Raw genomic sequence first — 20,653 nt, 5'->3', positions numbered from 1 at the left:
GGATCCTGCCTCATGTCCCTCGTGCTATGATGCCCATGAAGTAACCTCGCAATCCACTAAAATTTTATTAAAAGAGGCACAGTTCAGCATAGCTGTTAAGAAGCAGAGAAAGGTTGTTAATATGGGCCCAAGACACTGAAAGCAGAAGAAAATGAAGACCAAGATTCAGTATTGTCTTCTAATACCATAAATCATGGGTATGTTTTTAGCCATTTCTGGATAATATTTTAGTGTTAGCCATTCTGGAAGAGAAACAGTATGTAAAAGCAAAGGGAACAAGATGAGGAATATCTGGACGTGTGCAGGAAAAAAGACGATATTGGAAGACATTTGGAAATCATAAATTCCTTGCAGCCCCGTAGTCTTTCTGAAACTGCCAACTTCTGCATTAGATCATCCTTTCCATCTCTCAGTATTTCCTCTGGAAGAAGCAAGACAGCACAGTAGGCCTTACGGCTAGCAAATTTCCCCAACAGTCTGGATTTTGTGTGCCAGGGTCAAGTCAACGTGCATTCTTAAACCAGTACTGTGCTACTGATGAAGAAATTCAAGGCCTTCTCCAAGACCCTTTGCTATCCTCATTTCTTGTAATCATTCCATTCCCCAGAGGGGGACACAGATTTTTAAAACAATGCTTGAACATTATAAATATTTTGCTGTTGTCTTTGAGTTTCCCTTCCCAGTACTAGACAGGGCTTTAATGCTCAAGAACTCTGTTTTGCCCAGGAGGCCAAATAGAACACACTGTCTCCTGGGACCATTTCAGAGCAGACCATTTCAGGGCAGTACAGGTGGAAGGCTGAAGCCCTTACAAGAGTTTACCAAAGCTACAACCTAAACTGGCACCACACACACACACACACACAGGAACTCACATTGGACACTGAGTGAGGTTCCCAAAGGATGTATTCAGAAACTTATAGATCTGCCTTAAAGTATTCAGGGAACCTACCATGTGGGAAGAAAAATGAGTAAACAACAAACCATCCACTGGGGCATCTCTGACTGTTGCTGCACTAGCAATATTGTTTAGATTTGTATTTTCCATCCATTTCCACATTAAAATTTGTCTTTCCAAGAGCAGTCCCAAATTGCCACCTGACTTATCGTGCATTTTGGGAATTCCTGGTGACAGCAATTTAATCAGTCAAGGCAGAGTCTAATTTGGGGTTGCACAATGCAGAAATGCATGCATTCAGTTTTTCCCTGCACCCACCATTTTGAGTCATTTAGGAATGCCCTTTCCTTGTCATCACTCCTTCTCCCTCCCAAAAAATCTGCCTTAAAAAAGTAATTCTATTAAAACATATTTCTAAGGGTTTTTTTTAAGCAGTCTTGTACTGCAATGTTGTATTATAACCCAGGATGTATTTTTTTAAAAATTACATTCAGGACACTTTGGGGGGGGGGGGGGGAGGTGATCAAGAAGAAGAGTTGATTCTTATATGCCGCTTTTCTCTGCCAGAATGAGTCTGAAAGCAGTTTACAATCCCCTTCCATGATGAGCCCCGGGTCATCCAGGTGGCTGCATGTGGAGGAGCAGGGAATTAAACTCGACTCACCAGGTTAGAAGTCCGCACTCCTAACACTACACAAAGCAGAATGGTGGGATTAAGGGGCACCATAAAAAGAAAGGTACAAGCAAGCATCATTTTGCAAAAAAAACCACATTTTTTTAAAAGGGGAAGGGAGCAAAGCATTATGGGAGGCTGCCTTCATTGGACTCAGTGTGGAAAGCATGTTGCAAATTTCAGCCTGGGAAATAAGGCGAGGAAAGCCCAAATGCAGAAAAATGCTAGAATCGATTTGCAGCATCCAAAGGAAATCCAAAGGCTGAAACACGGTATGTCTCCTAATGCAGAAACGGATTCAGAGTGTACAAAATCTAGATCCCAAATGACAGGCCTAGCATGTTGCTTTGGTCAACTGTCCTAGAGACCACTGACAAACTACCCACAGGGAATGTCTTTTTAAAAGTTCTGTAGAAATTTCATGAGAAGACTCTGGAATTTATTCCTTGGCCTTATGGATTCATCATTCCTAAAAAAATCTGCATACATTTCCAAAGCAGGAATAATAAAAATAACATGCATGTATAAATAAATACCAAATCTCTTTATTTACACAGCATGACTAATAAAACATGATACAACAGTCAAATTTACATTTTTGTGGGTGTTTTATCACTGAATTATGTATTTTATGACCACATTGGAAGACTATTGTTGAAACGCATTTGGTCTTTTATTCATGCTTTGTAAATAAAAGGGTATTTTATATTTATACATGTACAGTTATTAATCCTGCTTTTGAAATTTACATAGGGTTATGAGGGAGGTGATGAATGTGTAAGGTAGGAATACATTTCAGAGTCTTTTTTTACACTATATTTTAAGCATTTGGTATTTATATATGGTATTTTTTCTACAATTCTTTGGGGGGGTTGGTTTTGATTTCGGTTGTAATTATTCCCTTTCTGCTTGACTGAAAAGTGATGCAAGAATCACTGAAATACAAATAAACAGGTGCCCCCCCTCCCCAATAAATGCCCCACTTTGCCTTGTGACCCATTAGTTGATGTTAAAAGCTTCTTTTAGAAAGGCCAAAAGATACCAGATGGGAAACTTTACTAAATTCCAGTTATGTGAGGCACTGAAATGAAGGAATCAACTCAACATGAAAACCAGAACAATGCAGTTACATAAAGGGAAGATGTGTCTGAGTTAATAAAATCCACTTGGAAATCACAAAATAAATAAATGCAAGGCACCCAGTCATCAAAGTGTATGAAATGTATGAAGCCCAGATCACACAACAGCGAAGACCCACAGAAAGTTCTGAGCTCAAGGCTTCATGAAAGGACTCACACATTTTTTCACAGCCAATGGCAAAACTTCCAGGAAGAGACTAGCTATTATCTCTGAAGAAAGGGATGATGGAGAGGCAAGTTTGTAAAAAAAAAAAGAAAAAAAAAAACCTCCTTCCCAGTCTACAATGAAGCTGCACTAGCTCTCATCAGAATGACAAAAGCAATTAGCCCAAAGGAGGCTGCCCAGACCAGTCTATTTACAAGTCACCAGACGAGGCTTCCAGTTTGTTGCACTGATGAGCAGGTGCTGAAAAGGACAAGCTCAACACTCACTGCCCACAATACCGTAATTAACTTCTTCAAACACGCAAAGTTTTGAGGGTACTGTTAATCAAAAACAATTGATGGGATTGCATAAAGAAGAAGTATTTCAGCTGCTGCTTTAGATATTTTACTGTATCACATGAGCCATATATGTTCAGGTGGTAACTACAGCGGATCTAAGGCAGAAAGGGGCACAGGTTTCGCTATGCCTGTCTGTACTATATAGAGGAAAATGGGTGAAAAACTATACTACTGAGGGAGAAAACAGCTTCGGAAAAAGAAGTCCCCATATGTTGTTTTATAATTCAGACAGGGCCTTTTCAGCTGATGTACCCAGCTAGTGTTGCCAAATCTTCTACTGGCAGGGCTCCTGCTGATGGCACCATCAGTTCTCTTGAACAACTGGAGAGGTCCAGAGGTGGACATGACATTATGCAATGGTTGATGTAACAGCTAATCGGAATCCTGGATGTATTGTAAATGCATAAATGGCTTCAGGCAGCTCTCGGAAACCAAAGTGCACAAGTTGCTGAGGTCGGTGAGGGCAACCACTTGCCCCCTTGATCCCGGTCCATCCTGCTTGCTCAAGATGAGTGACCAGGAGATAGGAGGCTCTCTGGGAAATACTGTCCACCTTTCCCTGTCTACCGGGGAGCTCCCAGAGGTGCTGGAGGAGGCAGTGGTTCGTCCCTTACTGAAAAAAACATTGGGAGACCTACAGCAGTGGTCCCCAACCTGCGGGCCGCGGCCCAGTGCCGGGCCGCGAAGGCCATGGCGCCGGGCCGTGGCTCCCTCTTCCCGCCCCCCCCCCGCAGTAAAAAACTTCCCAGGCCGCAAGCTTGCGGCCCAGGAAGCTTCTTACTGCGGGAGGGCGGGGAGAGGGAATCAGGGCCGGGCATCGCACATGCGCGGCCCGTGCGGGCGCGGCCCGATGCACGGGCGTGGCCCAATGCCCTGCTGGTCCCCAGCCTCAGAAATGTTGGGGACCACTGACCTACAGGACCCAGCAGCTACCACCCAATCTTGCATCCTGCATTTCTGAGCAAGGTGGTTGAAAGGGCTGCTGTGAACCATCTCCTGGCATACTTGAGGAAGCTTCAGTGCTCAACCCATACCAGTTGGACTTCTGTCCTGGCCATGTGGTTGCCTTGATAGATGATCTCCAGGATTTGGGGCTTGGTCCTTCAGTGGTTGTGCGCCTTTCTTCGGAACCAGGCACTGATGTGGCAGTAGGGGAAGAGCTATCATGCCCCTACTGACTCCCGTGTGGGGTCCCACAAGGGACGGTACTCTCCCCAACACTATTTAACATGTTTATGCGCCCTCTGGCACAGCTGGTTTGGGCTCTCAGGGATGCCAGCTGGTGGCCCAACTTTCCTACACCCAGCCTTTAGAACTCTTGCCCTGGAAGATGCAATTGATTCCATTTTGAGTTGCATCGAGAAACCATGTCATCAGAAACTGACCACTTTTCTTTTTCCATTTCCACTGAAGTAATGGAAGATGTACCTGATAGATGCCAAGCGCCATCTTTCACACTACATTTGTGCCCATGAGGTTCAGTTTGCAGTCACACTTTTTCTGCTTTTGAATAGTTTGCTGTCCATCTCTAAGTGACTATTTTAGTCCGGATGAGGAAAGACAGAAAGTGTTTGCAAGAAGAGAAATGCTTATGCTGCCCACAGGTACACCATTTTAAGCAAAATGCCTGGTAAGATGTATTCAGTGTAGCTGTAATTTGGAACAAGCAGATAAATAAAGCCCATGTTCTCCTTCTCGTAATAGCTTTCCCCACAGCAGAAGAGAAATTCTCAGCCTCTCCCCTCCTCCCAATCATCTCCACAGAATTCAGGTCTTGGGGGATAGAGGACCCCAAGGAACGATGAGTGGAGCCTGCAGCAAGAATGGAGAAGTGGTAGACGCTGCTAGATTTGGCTGGATCCAACCTGATAAGTGGAGGGTGGCTTCCAGGTGATCCGCTGCAGAAGCCAGAGTGGCCACAGCTTCTAGATAAATAGGTTGTTTCTACTTCCATTTTACCTGGAACTAACTTTAGCTTTCTCAAGCAATTCCTGTACTTTCAGCTACAGAAGCAGCTTTACACACATTCTCATTCTTTAAACCTTTTTGTTTCTCACACAATACAGATATATCACATTCATCATGGCTGGCCTAACAGAGCCTGCATATTCTCCAAGACAGCTTCTCTTCTGAAATCAAATACCCGTATTTGCCGGCCCCCCAACATTTCCACTCAAATATAGAGTTTGTTACATTACAGTACCTGTCATTGTCACCATTGTATGGCTGCAGCGCGACCGCAGAGCCTCTGGCCCACCCCTGCATCTCCCTGTGACCGGCACTAGTGCACAAGTGCGCATGTGCGAGCTCTGCGTAGACAAGGGGCAGGCCGGAGCGGCGCTGCTTCCTGCAGAGCAGAATGAGCCGGTCATGCCGAAAAGACTGGCACCCCTGTCTCGCTGCTGATGCTCGCCGCAGCCACGCCGATGACCCGCCGCAGCCACGCTGGATACCACACGATACTGGATGGAATGTAGAATAAGGTGGGCGGCCATCGGGAGGCCACTATGGGCAGCTATGACTATCCCAACTGAAGTGCACCCGGCGTATAGAACGACTCCTCCCCCCACTTGGAGGCATGTTTTTCAGGGGGGGAAAGTAGTCTTATACGCCAGCAAATACTGTAAGTCTTGTAAACGAAGCATAATGTTAATACAATTTTCAGCTCTCTTTCTCGTAATTTCAGTTGGCACACTACACTGCAAGCATAACAATGGTATGTGTGAAGTAACTAGGTTGACTGTGTAAACATGTGGAGCTTGCAAAGCCTTTTAAAACAACCATGCTCTCCTCATACTTTCTCCCTTCTCCACTGAAGAATCCCAATTAACTTTGTTTCTGCTCTTGTGGGAAGTTTCCCCCCCCTGACTCAATGCATGGACAGGACTAAAAACACCTCTAAAATTAAACTGTAACCAGTTATATAGCTGGTCTGGCTCCCAATTGAATTCTGGATCAAATTTATGGTATTGGCACTTACACATAAGGCCATCTGGGTTCTACACATCTGAGGCATCACCTCTAGCTCTACCCCGCAAAGAACACTTCACTCTGTTAATACCAACCAGCTGGTGGTCCCTGGCCTCAAAGAGGTACGTCTGGCCACAACCAGGGCCAGGACATTTTCCATCCCTACCCCCTACCTGGTGGAATGAGCCCCCAGAACATATCTGGACCCTGCCAGAGCTGGCACAGTTCTGCAAGGACTGCAAAGTGGAGCTCTTCTGCCAAGCCTTTGGTTGGGGCCAAAGTTAACATCCACCAAGTTGGCATCTTCATCTACTTATTCATCTATACAAGAAGCCCCAGAACATAACCTGGCTTATGGGAGAACACCAATAGACATTCTGTATATGGATCATTGCTGCTGATATTCATAATCAGTTGGATTAACTATTTCAAATTAATTTTGAACATAACTTTTATTGTATTTTAATTATTGTAATGCACTGCATTTTTATATTTGAGACTGTACGCTGCCCTGAGCCAGTCTGCTGGAAGGGCAGTATAAAAATCAAAGAAATAAAACATAATTTTACATTTGTCTTCTTCGCAAAGAAACAAAAGAACAAATGCAATAAATCCGCTGTAAACGAATGACATCAAAAAGGGCCACCTGGGAGAGATAGTATCCAACAAGCTAGATGAGATGTGTAGAATGAATCTTAACCATGTGCAGAGTACTTTTGATTATAAAAGCAGACAAGACAACACGTTACAGAAACCACCATAGCAGTGATTTGTTTGTTTGTTTTTAAGTATGCAACATAATTATGCCATAAGGGGCAGACTACAGCTGCTTGGTACAGTTTTGACCAACATATTCCAGGGGGGAGCTAGACCAAGGTTGGGCATTTCAAATTAGACATCAGAATATTTGCGTTAATAATCCCAGGCATACTGTGTGACAAGTGTGCTTTGAGGCAGACAGCTGAAAATAAAAAAATCCACCAGAGAGACAACCCACTCCACCCCCTCAGCCATGTTCAGAGTTCATCTGTGACCACATCCTGGATTCTCGAGTATCATATGAATATTCATCATTGGCCAGAGAGCCGCCCAACAGCTTGTGACTGACCATTGTTGGAAGGCTGCAGCAGAAGGGCTTTGATCAGAGAGAGGAAAGAGAGGAAAAACCATCTTCATCAGCAGGACCAAGGAAACCCACTGGGACCAAAGAGCCACTGTGGTTCTCTGTTGGTTTCCCCACACAAGGGCAGAAGGATGAATTGCCCAGGGTTGCCAGCTCTTGAAAGACACAGTTGGGCTGTGTAGCTGGGAGAGCACTCTCTATGTATCTGGTGAAAAGCAGAGAGAAATGGAGCAGGAAACAGCAAGCCTCAGGGCAAACTTCAGGTGAGACTGAAAGGCAGCTAACTGACCTGCCAGCAACTCCAAGAAGGCCTCCTTCCTGTGCCTGAGGGATCTGAGCCTTCAGTAGGTTTGGCATCTCAACGGCAACCTCAAAGTGGCACCGCCAGAGAAAGGACAGATGCGTTGTGCAGTGAAGACAGAGCACTCAATTTGTCCTTTCAAAGGAAAATTCTGTCCGGGTGTCTTGGCAAAGTCAAGCCTAGGACTATGGTCCTACATGCTTCAGAAGGAAGGTCTTAACAGGGAGCCGGATTTTTGTCGATCATTTTGGCTGCCTGTGAACAATCTGAGCCATACAGCAGGTCGTTTCTCATATACTCAATCAGCAGTGATACAGGCATGCAAGTCCTCAAACAGTCTGATAATAGCCCCAGTTTTTCCACTCACCTACAGACCTGATGCCCCAAGCATATTAATAATAAGAAAAATCAATCTGCAAACTATTATGAACCTTATATTAAAAAAAAAACACCTCTTTGTGCTTACTGCAGTGTTACTTCCGTTATTTCATGCAGTCTTGCAGGAGGCACAGTTCAATGACCTGCCCAACTATCAACCTCTGGGCAGAATCACCTTGCCTTCTAACACAGATCCAATCACCTTCCCAAGACAAGGAAATGAAATTCAACTGCCACAGTTACAGCCCCGCTGAAAAGCTGTTCAACAGCTCGCAGATTTGGCTCATAGCTGAGTGTGCATGTCATATCCAACACAATATGTTTGCTGCAAATATGGTATTTCTAAAAATCCTACAGCATTCTCAGCATCCTTATAAGTCCTAGGATCCCCTTGGAGAAACCACAGTAATGAATATGAAGCCAAGGTGTCTAGGGCCCTGATCCATATGCTGGATCAAGAATCTGCTGCTACTGTTTACCAGATTCCAAAAAATGCTGGCTGGGTCTCAACAGGCAGATGAAGCTGCATTTGTTTACAGACTAAACTTCTGCTGTAGCTGGAAGGCTGGGATGTTTCCAGCACCATCCTCTCATTTTTAGCCAGCTCAAAGCTGAAAAATTCTCCAGATTTTTTCCAGCATTTAGTTTCCTCACCAGAGCGCTCTGGAAACATCCAAGGCACTGACACTGTGTATTTCTTTAATACCAGGAAGAAAATGTTATACCCTCTCCTAAGCTTAAGAACATAAGAGCCCTGCTGGGTCAGACCAGTGGCCTATTTGGTCCAGCATTCTGTCTCACATAGTGGCCAATCAGTTCCTCCGGAGAGCCAACTAAACAGCATAGAAGGCTTCCCCTGAGTTGCCTCCCAGCTTTGGGGTTCCCTTCAGCTACTGTGACTAGTAACCACTGATAAACCATTCTATTCCCCTTATAAAGCTGTCTATTCCTGTGACCATCACTAAAACTTCTGGCAATGAATTCCACACTTTACATATCTTGCAATGTGGAATACTTGCAATAGCACAGAACAGAATTCATTCCCTCTACGTTGCACACTCGCTTTTCTCCAGAGGGAAACATTCATTCTACAGTTTAACCTGCTCAATAAATATTTGTGCTAAGCAGAAATCCCTTGGCAAGAGGCCAGTTTTGATCATTTTCAATGACTTTCCAGTGTTTCCTGGACCACACAATTAGAGATTCAGAATCTACGAGCCCTGGATATAAGCCATGCAACTGATACTGGTTCTTCTGCTTCCGTCCACACAAGGAAAGGTAGGGAGAACATTGGCCAATACTGTTCCCAGGAGATGTTGGGTTAGTTGAAGGAAAGCTCTCCATCCTGAAAAACAAGGCTTCTGAGAATCACCTCTGCTCAACCAAATATAAGCAAGGAAGCTGGAAACACTGTTAATTTCTATCCTGATGCATCTGCTCACAGAGTTTAGAGGATTCAAAGGAAATTCATTTTGGAATGAACTCTTCCTTGCATCATCAGTAAGTGGCAGTTAGTGACACAGTTCTGGCAGGTGCACCCATAGCTGCACCCACAGTTAGTAACACCCATAGAAGTCCTTCTTGTATTTGGAATATCCCAGTGTGTGGTTTCTGCTCACCCTCACCTGACCACCAAATGAGATGGATCAAGGGTCATCTAGCAACACAATGCAGAAGTTGAGTCAAGCAAAGACAGGCTGATAAATAATGTCATGGATCACTAATCTCTGGCATTGGAGAGTAGAGTCAAACCCACGCCAACTTAGCTACCACAGAGCCAGTCCTGGTTAACCTGGAAACCCTTTGCAGGAAATGAAACACTGGACTCAACTGAAGGTTTCTTCTCTTCAGCTGGGCGAAGTCATCCAGAGTGGTTATGTCACATCTCTGCTCGCTCAGGTAGGGCAATTGAAATGCAAATTTTTTGCAGTAGCCCATTTGGTGACCAGGAGCCTGACCCTCCAGTCCTTCCCAAGCCCTGCTGCATTCAGTACTTGTGTCAGACTTGTTTGTTGGTTTAGTTGTCTCTCTCTGTTCTTTGTGTGTCGTTGTGTATATAGACCTGTATTCTATCCCAAGGATGGGATGTGGATGACTTCGCCCCACTGAAGAGAAGAAACCTTCACGTAAGTCCAATGTCTTGTTCTCCTTCAGTGGAGCTGAAGTCATCCAGCGTGGTAAACTGTCTCAAAGCTGTCCATTGCATGGGATCATGTCTGTGGTCTAGTCAAGTGTCACATGTTGCAGCACACACCACCCACGGTTAGCTGCCAAGGAATCCACCTGGTCAATGTGACAATGTCTGACAAATGTGGAGGAGGACCATGTCGCAGCTCTGCATATTTCTATTTCTGATGTTCTGGTAGAGAAGGCTGTGGATAATGCAGCAGCTCATGTGGAATGTGCCATAATCGTCCCCAGAGGGATTTTGCATTGTAGTTCATATGCTTTAACAATGCAGTTTAACCCAGGAGGCGATGGTAGCGGCAGATGCCTTCTTGCCCATGCTTCCTGTGCCATGGGAGATGAAGAGAGCATCCAAGCATCTGAAGGTTGCTGTTTTATTCAAGTACTAGGGACCAAGCCCATTGTACTTGTAAATACAATGGGCGCTAGGTGTGCTTTTGGGGCTGGGGGGAAGGCTTCCTTCCTTCCCCCCGGCAGCGGCGCGGCCTTTCCCCTGGGCCCAGAAGCGCACCCACGGCCTCCTCGAAGGCTGGACTGAGGTATTGTATGATTTTGAAGTCCCACCTCCAAAACTCAAGGAATATTTCCAGCCTAGGGGTAGCCAACCTCCAGGTGGGGCCTGGACAGCTCCTGGAATTTCAACTCATTTTCATAGTATAAAGATCAGCCCCCCCAGGCAGAAAGGGCTACTATGGACAGGGTTCTGGAAGAGAAAAAACATTTATGGCTTCCCTCACAGGTTGTTGTTGAATTGAAAGACTTGAGGCCTACTGAAAAGGGTTGTTGATGAGACAAAAGAACCTCTGCAACAGCATCCAGTTTCGTCTGCAGAATAACGCTGTGCGGTAGGTCTCAAATCTGCAGAGTTACAAAGAAGAAACACATGGCTTGGCTGTGTCTAACCCCCAGCCAGAGCAGTATTTTAAGTGAGAAGGGGCTTTTCTGTGGCCTTCCTGTCAGCCGTTTGGCAGAAGGAGAAATTCCCTCCCCCAAAGGAATGCCCACCCCCATGCCCTGAGCCCCCCCTGCATTGCTTTCGGAAACGCCTCAGTCAGGGGCTGTTAAAGGCTCCTTTGCAGCAGGCCTGAAGGAAGGGAGGGGAAGGAGCGTACTCTTGCCAGGAGAATCATGGGTTGTTCTAAGTGGAAGTGAGAAGAAACCTTTGGAACAAAACTCAGGTCTGTGCATAGAACCAGAGAGTCGTTCTTGAAAGTGCACAGCTCTTTCCTGGAAGACAGTGCAGCCAATTCTGATACCCACCTGGCCAAATAATAGCCACCAGAAAGGCTACTTTCCAAATGAGAAACCTGAGATCTGTCTGCCAGAGGGGCTCAAAGTGGGGCCTGGTCAAGACCCGAAAACGATGAGAAGCCTCCAGGTGGGGAAGCGGTATTGTATTGGAGGGTCTAGCTGTTGGTCCCCTTTTAGAAAACAGCTAATGTAGGCAGTCTCAGTGAGGGAGTTTGCACAGTCTAAGCCCAGCACTGCATTGAGAGCTGGCATGTGGCATCTGAGCATGGCTGCGCAAAGGCCTTGTTTCTTGCCCTTATAGAGGAAGGCAATGACATCCCTGTATGATGGGTTGGTAGCTGTCACACCATATTTAGCAGCCCATTTGACAAAGGCCTGCCAAGAATGATTGTACATTCACCTGGTCACTGGTCTCTTGGCCTGAACCATTATGTTGACAATCTTGGTGGGGAAACCTAGGTGTTGTAGAGATCTCCTCTCAATTTCCAAGCCATCAAGTTGCAGCCACTCTGGGCCGGATACAGTACTGGCCCTTGAAGGAGGAGGTCCTTGGGGACTGGCAGATGCCACAACTTCATCAGCGACATCTGCACCAGGTCTGAGAACGACAGTTGGCAGGGCCAGTGAGGATCCATGATGATCACAAGCACTTTTTCTGTCTGGATTCTTTGCAGTAGCTTCCCCACGAGGGGAAGATGTGGAAATGCGTACAGTAGACCTCATGGCCAAGGGCAGTTGAGGGTGTCCTCTCTTTCTGCTGCCTCATGGTAGAAGCATGTCAAGAACCACTCTGTCTGAGCATTCTGTGGCATTGCCAGGAGGTCCATTATGGGAAAACCGAGACTGAAGGTCATTTGTCAGAAGACTTCCCGGTTCAGGCTCCATTCCCTGGGGTCTAGATCTTGTCTGCTTAGCCAGTCTGTTTGTTGGTTCACATTGACCTTTAGGTGTTCAGCTGTGAGGCTGGCGTGGTGTTTCTCCGCCCATCAGAGAAGCGGACAGGCCTCCAGGTAAAGGGAACAAGACTGTGTCCTGCCTTGTCTATTGAGGTGTGCTTTCATGGTTATGTTGTCAGTTCATACCAAAATGTGTGCACCCTGAAGAATCGGCTGCAAGTGTTGGAGAGCCTGTCACACTGACCGGAGATCCATCCAGTTGATGACGTGGGGCCCTTCTGCCTGGGACCACTGACTTTGCACTGTTTGTCCCTGGCAATGTGCTCCCCATCCCCTTTGACTGGCATCCGTCGTGATGGTGATTTGCTGTGGTTGAGAGAACTGAGTGTCCCTTTGGAGATTTCTTGGCAAGGTCCACCAGAGGAGCTCTTGTCGCGCATCATCTGGCACAATGAGTAGGGTAGGGGGTATCATAGCAGAAAGGCACACGGGCAGCGCCATCTTGGCCACGTGGTGGCTCTCTGGATGGAGGGGGGGTTGGAGATACATAGAGGAACTTGTACACAGAGCCCCGGGTCACCCATAGCTCTCTCCGTGGCCAGAGATCGTGAGCAGGAATGTGGGCCCAATATTTGTGGCTCACCTGCAGTGCTCTCCTGCCCTGTGTGACTCCTGCAGCATCCCTCCAGGCTGGTCTCAAGATCCAGGAAAGCTGTGGCAATTCGGGAAGCACGCATCCTTGCAGCTCGGTCAGGACTGTGCATGGGTGGCAATGGCTGTTGTTTTCTCTTCTTGGCCAGCAGCCTAAGTGCTGCCTCGGAGGAGTTGCTGTTTTTTGCCGAATCTTTCTGGGATGACTTACCCTTGGTGCCCGGTTTCCTAAAGATATGGGAGGAGTCTGACATGGTGGCATCCATACATCCCATGGCTTTATCAGAGGAGCAGGGGTCAGGAGCTCTGGCCCACTCCTCGAGAGTCATGGCAATTGCCTCCTTGTCAAGGGTAGCCTGTTGTCCTGGAGCCAGGTGACCAGCCTCGGCTCTGCTGGGAGTTTGTATTGTGGAAGCCACAGAGTTCGTGGTAAAATCCAGGAAGAAGGCAGGTAAGAACAAGGCTGAGCCTCTGCCTCCGTAGGTTAGGGTTTTAAATTTTAAGTAGTTAAGATATTTGAGTAGTTAAGGTATTTAAGGTATTTAAATTTTAAGTTAAATACCTAGGATTTTTAAGTTAAATACCTAGGATTGGATCAAGAGCAGTACCCGAGCAGTAGGGCAATTCGGACTGGAGGGTCGGGTTCCTGGGTGTAAATTGCACGGAGCTTTTATTCCAATCCCAGGTCAATTCAGTCCCTGCCGTCTACACAGAATGCGATTTTCGTTTGGATTTGGGGTGATTTAAATTTTCCTTCTGCAGCAAGAAGGATTGATCCAGAGTGACACTACCTTTATTGTGCAATATCTTAAAGTGGTTTTAACCCTCAATATTTTTCAAATCCGGATTGGGAAAGGAAGTTCCGTGGTAGAGAACCTCTGATAGGCCACACCTGGTCATGTGACAAGCTTGCCTTAAAGGAGAAGCCCCTAATTTCTCTCAACTTCTGTCGGTCCTGGATTTTTTCTCCATTCTCTGCCTTTTTTGATCCTCTCCCCCCCCCCCCCCTCCAATAAAAGAAAGAGGCTCCCTGCTTGGCTCCTCTCCCCCCCCTTCAAGAAAAGAAAGAAAGAGGCTTGGCTCCCCCCCCCCTTCTGAACTACCCTAACCACGTGCAGAACACTTTCCTTTTTCAATGGGGGGGGGAGAGGAAGACCCGAGTTCAAATCGATCTGAATTCAACAGGATTGACAAAGGAATAAACAAAGTAAGTCCAGACTCTGCCCTGGTCACCAGAGGGGCTACTGCAACAAATTTGCATTTCAGTTTCCCTACCTGAGTGAGCAGAGGCGTGACCTAACCACTCTGGATGACTTCGGCCTCACTGAAGTAGAACCAACATTATAGCTGTACCAGAATTCTACTACTTTCAGTGTAGGTAAGCAAAGTGGTAACTTAAAATTGCTTTGCTAGGGAATAAGAACACCTCCCAAGATAGAAGCAAGAATGTCGAGTCCTCTTAAGATTATTACCAGAAGGGTTGGGGAAGAAGATAACAGAGCTGAGAGAGAGCCTTGGGAGGCAGAATTAGGCTGGCCAGCATCCAGGAGAAGTAACACTGAGCCAGTTCAAGTGCACATAATGCATATGGCAACTGATAATTGCCTCCAATGGCATTCACAAGTATCACAACCCTAGAACTAATCAACAAAAACAGGGTTGGGGAGAGGAGGGAAGCCAGCTTCTGGAAAGAGATGAACACATGTGCCTGTTAAGTGCAAAAAGGAAAGAATGAGAGAAACAGCTTCTCTAGAAAAGTAGATGGAAATAAAACAAGGATTCTCTGCTGAATGAGTATTCTGACAGAAGATCAGCAGAAGATCTAACTGCAGAACCACCCCCAAATATCAAATATGAATAATATATTCCCAGGAATTCTGTTCAACCTTGCAAGTCAAACAATTTGTCAGATGTTGCCATGCAATAAATATTGTTTTGAGACTAGGGAGGCTAGATACTGACTGGTTTAGAAAAATCAGCAGAGCATCCAAGTGAGGCTCCTAAATTTGAAGAGGCTGCTGTCCCTGGTCAGGCCTAGTATACCCACAGCAACTATAAATCTTAAAATGCCACTTCTGATAACATCTCCTTTTCAACCTGTTATTTAAAAACCACCTTGTTTTGCTGAGACACAAGCAGAAAGCACTTTCCTTAAGGCTCCCTCCGTGGATGCCGCCACCTACAGTATTTATTTATTTGTTAAAGTTCTATCCCACGGCTCCTAGACTGGCTAGTCTACGGCGGCCTACAACAAACACAGAAGACAATAAAAATGACAGAACATAACCTTCAAACCCCCCCTCCCACCCTAAGCCCCAAAAGTGGCCATTACTACTGCATATGCATGACTAGAACACATCACACGCCACTTGTGAGAAGCTCCCCACTGTGGTTTGTGCAAGCAGATCAGGCACAGTGACCACAAACCAGTAAGCTGGATCACACATCCTCAGTATAACTGTCAACACTAAGTGTTGTATGTTCCTGTGTTGTGCATACTGGGAGAGGCACAGAAGTTCCAGTTCCTGACCCAGTTAAGTCAGATGAGGAAGAGCTCGACCCTCTTTTTAGACCCACCTCACATTTTGGCAGGCAAATGCTCTTGATCAAACAGTGGCACTGCCACACTTAAAAGCTGTACAGCAATTCAATCGCGGCTACAGAACTGGTAAGAGCACAGACATAGGTGTAGAATAGAAACAGGTAACAGGGATTGTATCATTTAATAAAACCCTTAGCCACTACTCTATACAACTCTTCACTATACACAAAGCACTCCCCCTAAACTATACAATCCTTACAACAATCCTGTACTGCAGGTAGAGGGGGAGGGAGTCTAAGGATGCTGAAGGAAGGGGAGCCAAGCTTTGAATCAGATTTCCCAGCCCACAGGCCGCAGACTAATAGAAGACTATTAAACAGAAAGGTCATGAAATCACATGGGATTTCCAAGATGCAAGCATCAGAACATGAGGGACTTGGGAATGTTCAGCCTGGAGAAAAGGAGGTTGAGAGGGGACATGATAGCCCTCTTTAAGTATTTGAAAGGTTGTCACTTGGAGGAGGGCAGGATGCTGTTCCCATTGGCTGCAGAGGAAAGGACATGCAGTAATGGGTTTCAACTACAACGATATAGGCTAGATATCAGGGGAAAAAATTTCACAGTCAGAGTAGTTCAGCAGTGGAATAGGCTGCCTAAGGAGGTGGTGAACTCCCCCTCACTGGCAGCCTTCAAGCAAAGGTTGGATACACACTTTTCTTGGATGCTTTAGGATGCTTAGGGATGATCCTGCAGGGGGTTGGACTAGATGGCCTGTATGGCCCCTTCCAACTCTATGATTCTATGATTCTAACATCTGTGGGACTCACTGCAGAATGTCCTAGCAGTCGAGAACGTAACAAAAACCTTTTTTTAAAAAAAGAGAAGGACTCCAGATTCATGAAGCAGTAAAAAAAAAAACTACTGACCAAGATAATGCAACTATCAGCCAAGATGATTTAACAGCAAACACCCCCCCCCCCACACACACACACACACACTCCACACAGCATTTGAGATTTGCTGTTAAAATTGCTCCTGGATTCACAGCAAAAATGCACTTTCAATGCCATCCTGTGCCATAGAATCTGTGAATGCACAGCTGGTTATGAAGGTGCCACAGACAACAACCTCTTCTGTTGTCAGTGCACAATTCAGCACAATGGCAGTTTCTATAAACCCCAAGAGCAAATGGTTGCTAGTTAACCCAGATGGTTCTGAACACAACTCCTGAGCCATCCTTGTGCCAAGCGGGGTAGTAATGGGGCCCACATCTTGCAAAGCCCCTAGAAGGAGCACAATATTATACAGCCACTCAGGCATCTTCTTGGTGGGTAGACGACAGCATTATGAGGGGGAGGGGGACAAGGAAAGAGAGCGACGGAGCTCCTGTTCCAGGAGGGTTCCTAATCCAGCACTTTGTTTTAAAAAGAGATTTGTCTTAAAAAAAAAAAAGCAACAACTTCCTTCCATATAACAGAAGACCATCAAATCAGCATGGTACTTGGAAACACAGGTTGGGGGGTGGGACGTTACAGGTCAGCACATTTTTCCAATTGCATGCTATGTATTTTGCCAGTCACTAAGACCTGAGTCTGCTCCCATCTGCCTTAGAACATTTTCTGTACCGCTTCCAGGGGCCAAACGAGACATGATGCTGGGAGTTCTGTGAAGAGTATTCCACTCCAAGAATGGCATTCCCCAGCAGATATTTTGTAAAACCACAGTAATAATAGCAGGCATGTGGAGGCCTGATTTGCACTTGAGACCATTGTGTGAGGGGGAGGGCAACTAGCCAGCATGGTGTGGTGGTTAAAAGCAGTGGCCTCTAATCTGGAGATCCAGGTTTGATTCCCTACTCCTCCACATGCAGCCAGCTGGGTGACTTTGAGCTGGTCATAGTTCTCTCAGAGCAGTTCTCTTAGAGCTTTCTCATCCCCACCTACCTCACAGGTGGGGAGGCCAAGGGAAAGGTGTTTGTATGCTACTTTGAGATGCTTTCAGGTAATGAAAACGGGCATTTAAAAAAACAGCTCTTGTCTCTTCTTCCTTGGAATGCCCTTGCAGAGCGGCTATTTGACCCACTGAGGAAATATAGGGGGGACTTGACACTAAGTGCACTGCTCAAGAAGCCTCTTAACCAGGGGTCGTCAAACTGCAAAAGATGGCAGGGGCTCATGGGAATTGTAGTCTATGGACATCTGGAGGGCCACAGTTTGACTACCCCTGCTGTATCACCCAATATACTTCAGCACCCAAAGGTATTTTTAACAGCTACTAAACTGGAGTCAAATTCTGTCCAAATATTTCACAATCTGATCTTGCTCCAAAGATTTCAAAACTGTGCTTATTTGTAAATTTCAAGGCTAAAGGCCTTTAAATAGCAAGGGAAGGAAGTTGGCGTACCTACAAATGAAAGAGCCATCCCACAGCTGGATATGCACAGAGAGATTTGCTCATACAAATTCATGAGTCTTTCCTTCACCAAGAAGTGGAGTATAGAAGAATCAGGGCAGATTTAAGCCATCAGTCTCAAGAAGAATTTGTTCTTGTTCTTTTAAGAAAAGATCAAAGCTACTATGATATGCAATCATTAAGATCCTACCTACTGTCCATTACCCTTTTTCCTACTTTCCCTTCCTCCTCATCCATTCCCAATAGTCTAGTGACAGGTTTTGATTGGCTAAGGCTATGAACCATTTTTGTAACATCTCTGCTCCCTTTCTGTCTAAAGCATTGAGTAGAAATAATTTTATTTCATGCATGCATCTGATGAAATGAGTGATGGCTCCCAAAAGCTTAGGCAGGAAGAAAAATTTGTTGGCCTTTGCTCCACAAAATGGTTACAAGCAGGTATTGCCTCAACTCAGTAGGATAAAAAGTTTTTGAGCTTCCACATGAATCCTCCAACTTTAGAGAGCATTCTGGATTCAAGAGTAATGGGGGGGGGGTATGACTGCACTCAATTTTTACACGGGGGGGGGGGAGCTGCCCAATTCAGCCTTGCAGCATCTGGAGCCCTGTGTCTTTTGTTTAAGAACGATAGCTGATGAAATCCAGATGGCAACAAGTAAACATCTAAATGAGTTAAACACCAGAGTTTAGATCCAGCTATAATGTTCACAACTATTACAGACACTTGAGAACCCGTCCCTCCAAGTTTAACAGGGCCTACTCGTAAGTAGGAGTGCCTGAGACTACAGGCATATAGTTCAATCCCAAGTCCCTTTGCTTGGAAGTAAAGCCCATTTACTTCTAAGAAAAGGGCAGTCATTCGGCTACAGCTTTTGGACTTCTGAAGAATGAGTAGTGGCTTGTTTTAGGTCTTGTTTAAGCCAGCCTCCTAGTAAACTAGTATAAAGCCACCCCTCCCGAGATTCATCTCACTCTCAAAAGACAAAACCAAAAATTAGAATACAGAGTTCTATATGCTAATTCAGGGTTTTACAAAGTGTGAGTCCTGGGCTGCCTGGACAGAACTAGGTCTCCATCAATAAAGGTCCTCAAGCCAAGAAACAGGCCTGAGACTCTACAGACTGAGCAGCTCAAACGCCACTCACACAGTGCCAAGGATGCAAATGCAAAGTGACCAGCCCCACTGCACTGGCGCACCCACTCATGGATCCTGCTTGCAAAGACTACAGAGCTAAGGGACCGGGTGCAGTGGGCCTCCCCTTACCTTTAACTTGAAGGGCTGGATCTCATTCAAACTCTGATTCCTGAGCTTCTTGGTAAGGATCTTGAGCATGGTACAAATCCAGGGAGCCGGGAAAGGGGTTGAGCACGCACTCACATCGAGGCCAGCTGCTGCTGCTGCCGCCACGCTCGGAGGAGCTCCCAAGTGCTTGCATTCAGCAACTGTAGGGGCACATCCAGCTTTTCGCTGGAGACAGAGGAGGGACGCATAAATTCAATTGTCTTCCTCCTCTGTTGCTCCTTCAGTGTCCGTTTTTTTTTAAAGCCCACTTTTTAAACTTTTAATCAGAGAGCAAAAAAAAAAAAAAAAGTGGGGGGGGAGGTGTTACAAGTTGCAGAGGAAGCCACGTTAACAGCTGACAGAAGAAGTCTCTTCCGCAAGGGGACAGGCGGCACCTGGTACGAGAAGAGTTCCCGAAAACTGGGCACGCTCTCCAAGCGGGCGGCTCCGATCGCGGCCCCTGCGGACGCTCCAACTTTTATGCCATCCCTGCCCCGCTCCTCCCCGTCGCTCACAGGCATAGCCCTCGCCCTGCTCCCTCGCACGCCTCTCTCTCTCCCCCCCCCCCCGGTCCCGGCCACGCTCCTCCCCGCTCGCACGCGCTCGCCCGTCTCCTGCCTTCTCGCAATGTGAAACTCGCAACAAACAGAACACGCAGCCAAGGCGCCGATTGGCCAGCCAAGGAGGACTGTGTCAATTTCAGGGGGCGGGGCTTACATTTAAAGGGAAGCCAAAAGAGGAGCCGAGGACTCCCAAACGCTCGCCCTCAACCCCTCCCCCATGGTAAGCCGGGGGATCCGAGGACGCTAGAGTTCCAACCTCCAGGTGCACTTCCTTGAACCGGATTGTTTGCCCCCCTCCCCTGCACCGGATCTTCACACTGATACAGCTCTCGACTACATTTTTGTCTACTCTTCGGTCTTCCTCCCAAGAGTTAAAAGCAAAATGTGTGTGTTTTGCCCCCTCCTCCATTTTATACTCAGGGCAGCCCTGTGAGGAAGTCGAGGCTGATACAGGCATCATTGTTTTACGGACAGATTGTATTAACCACTAGCCCGTTGTACCCAGAAATACAATAGGTGCTAGGATGCACACCTGCACTGTTGCCTTCCTGGGGACGGCTACATGGCAAAAGCTCCTGCCCACACTTGGACTCTTGAGGCACCAACTACAAGCCCCCAAGGAACATTCCTGACCCAGGGGTCACCAACTTCCAGCTGCAGCCTGGAAATCTCCTGGAATTGGCCTATAGAGATCAGCTCCCCAGGAAAAAAAAAAGACTATTTTGGAGGTGGGAGGGACTCTAAAACCATAAATCTCCAGGCTCTAGGAGATTAAAGGGCTTGCTTGGGAGGAACTCTGTGGCACAGAGGTGGCAGGGTGGCAGAGGTAGGGACCTGAGGATTTGCTAGAATTTCCAGGTCATTTTCAGGCAATAGAGATCAG

The 20,653-nt window shown here is 46.4% G+C and overlaps 1 protein-coding gene across 2 annotated transcripts in view; it reads right to left on the bottom strand.

Annotated features, from left to right (window-relative positions):
- LOC143839557 (uncharacterized) overlaps nt 1-19,755 on the bottom strand; it is a 74,748-nt gene extending 54,993 nt beyond the window's left edge. Inside the window, exon 1 of one of the 2 annotated variants that reach the window (XM_077341750.1) lies at nt 19,190-19,755. In XM_077341750.1, coding sequence (XP_077197865.1) covers nt 19,190-19,258 — 69 coding nt within the window. In that variant the 5' untranslated portion in view covers nt 19,259-19,755. The remainder of the gene's footprint in view (nt 1-19,189) is intronic. The other variant, XM_077341740.1, reaches the window with a different exon arrangement.
- Nucleotides 19,756-20,653: the final 898 nt, after the last annotated feature.

The sequence above is a fragment of the Paroedura picta genome, chromosome 1 (genome assembly GCF_049243985.1).
Source record: "Paroedura picta isolate Pp20150507F chromosome 1, Ppicta_v3.0, whole genome shotgun sequence".
Taxonomy (NCBI): Eukaryota; Metazoa; Chordata; class Lepidosauria; order Squamata; family Gekkonidae; genus Paroedura; species Paroedura picta.
The sequence above is the reverse complement of the archived record's forward strand: the minus strand, read 5'-3'. Positions and strand labels throughout refer to the sequence as shown.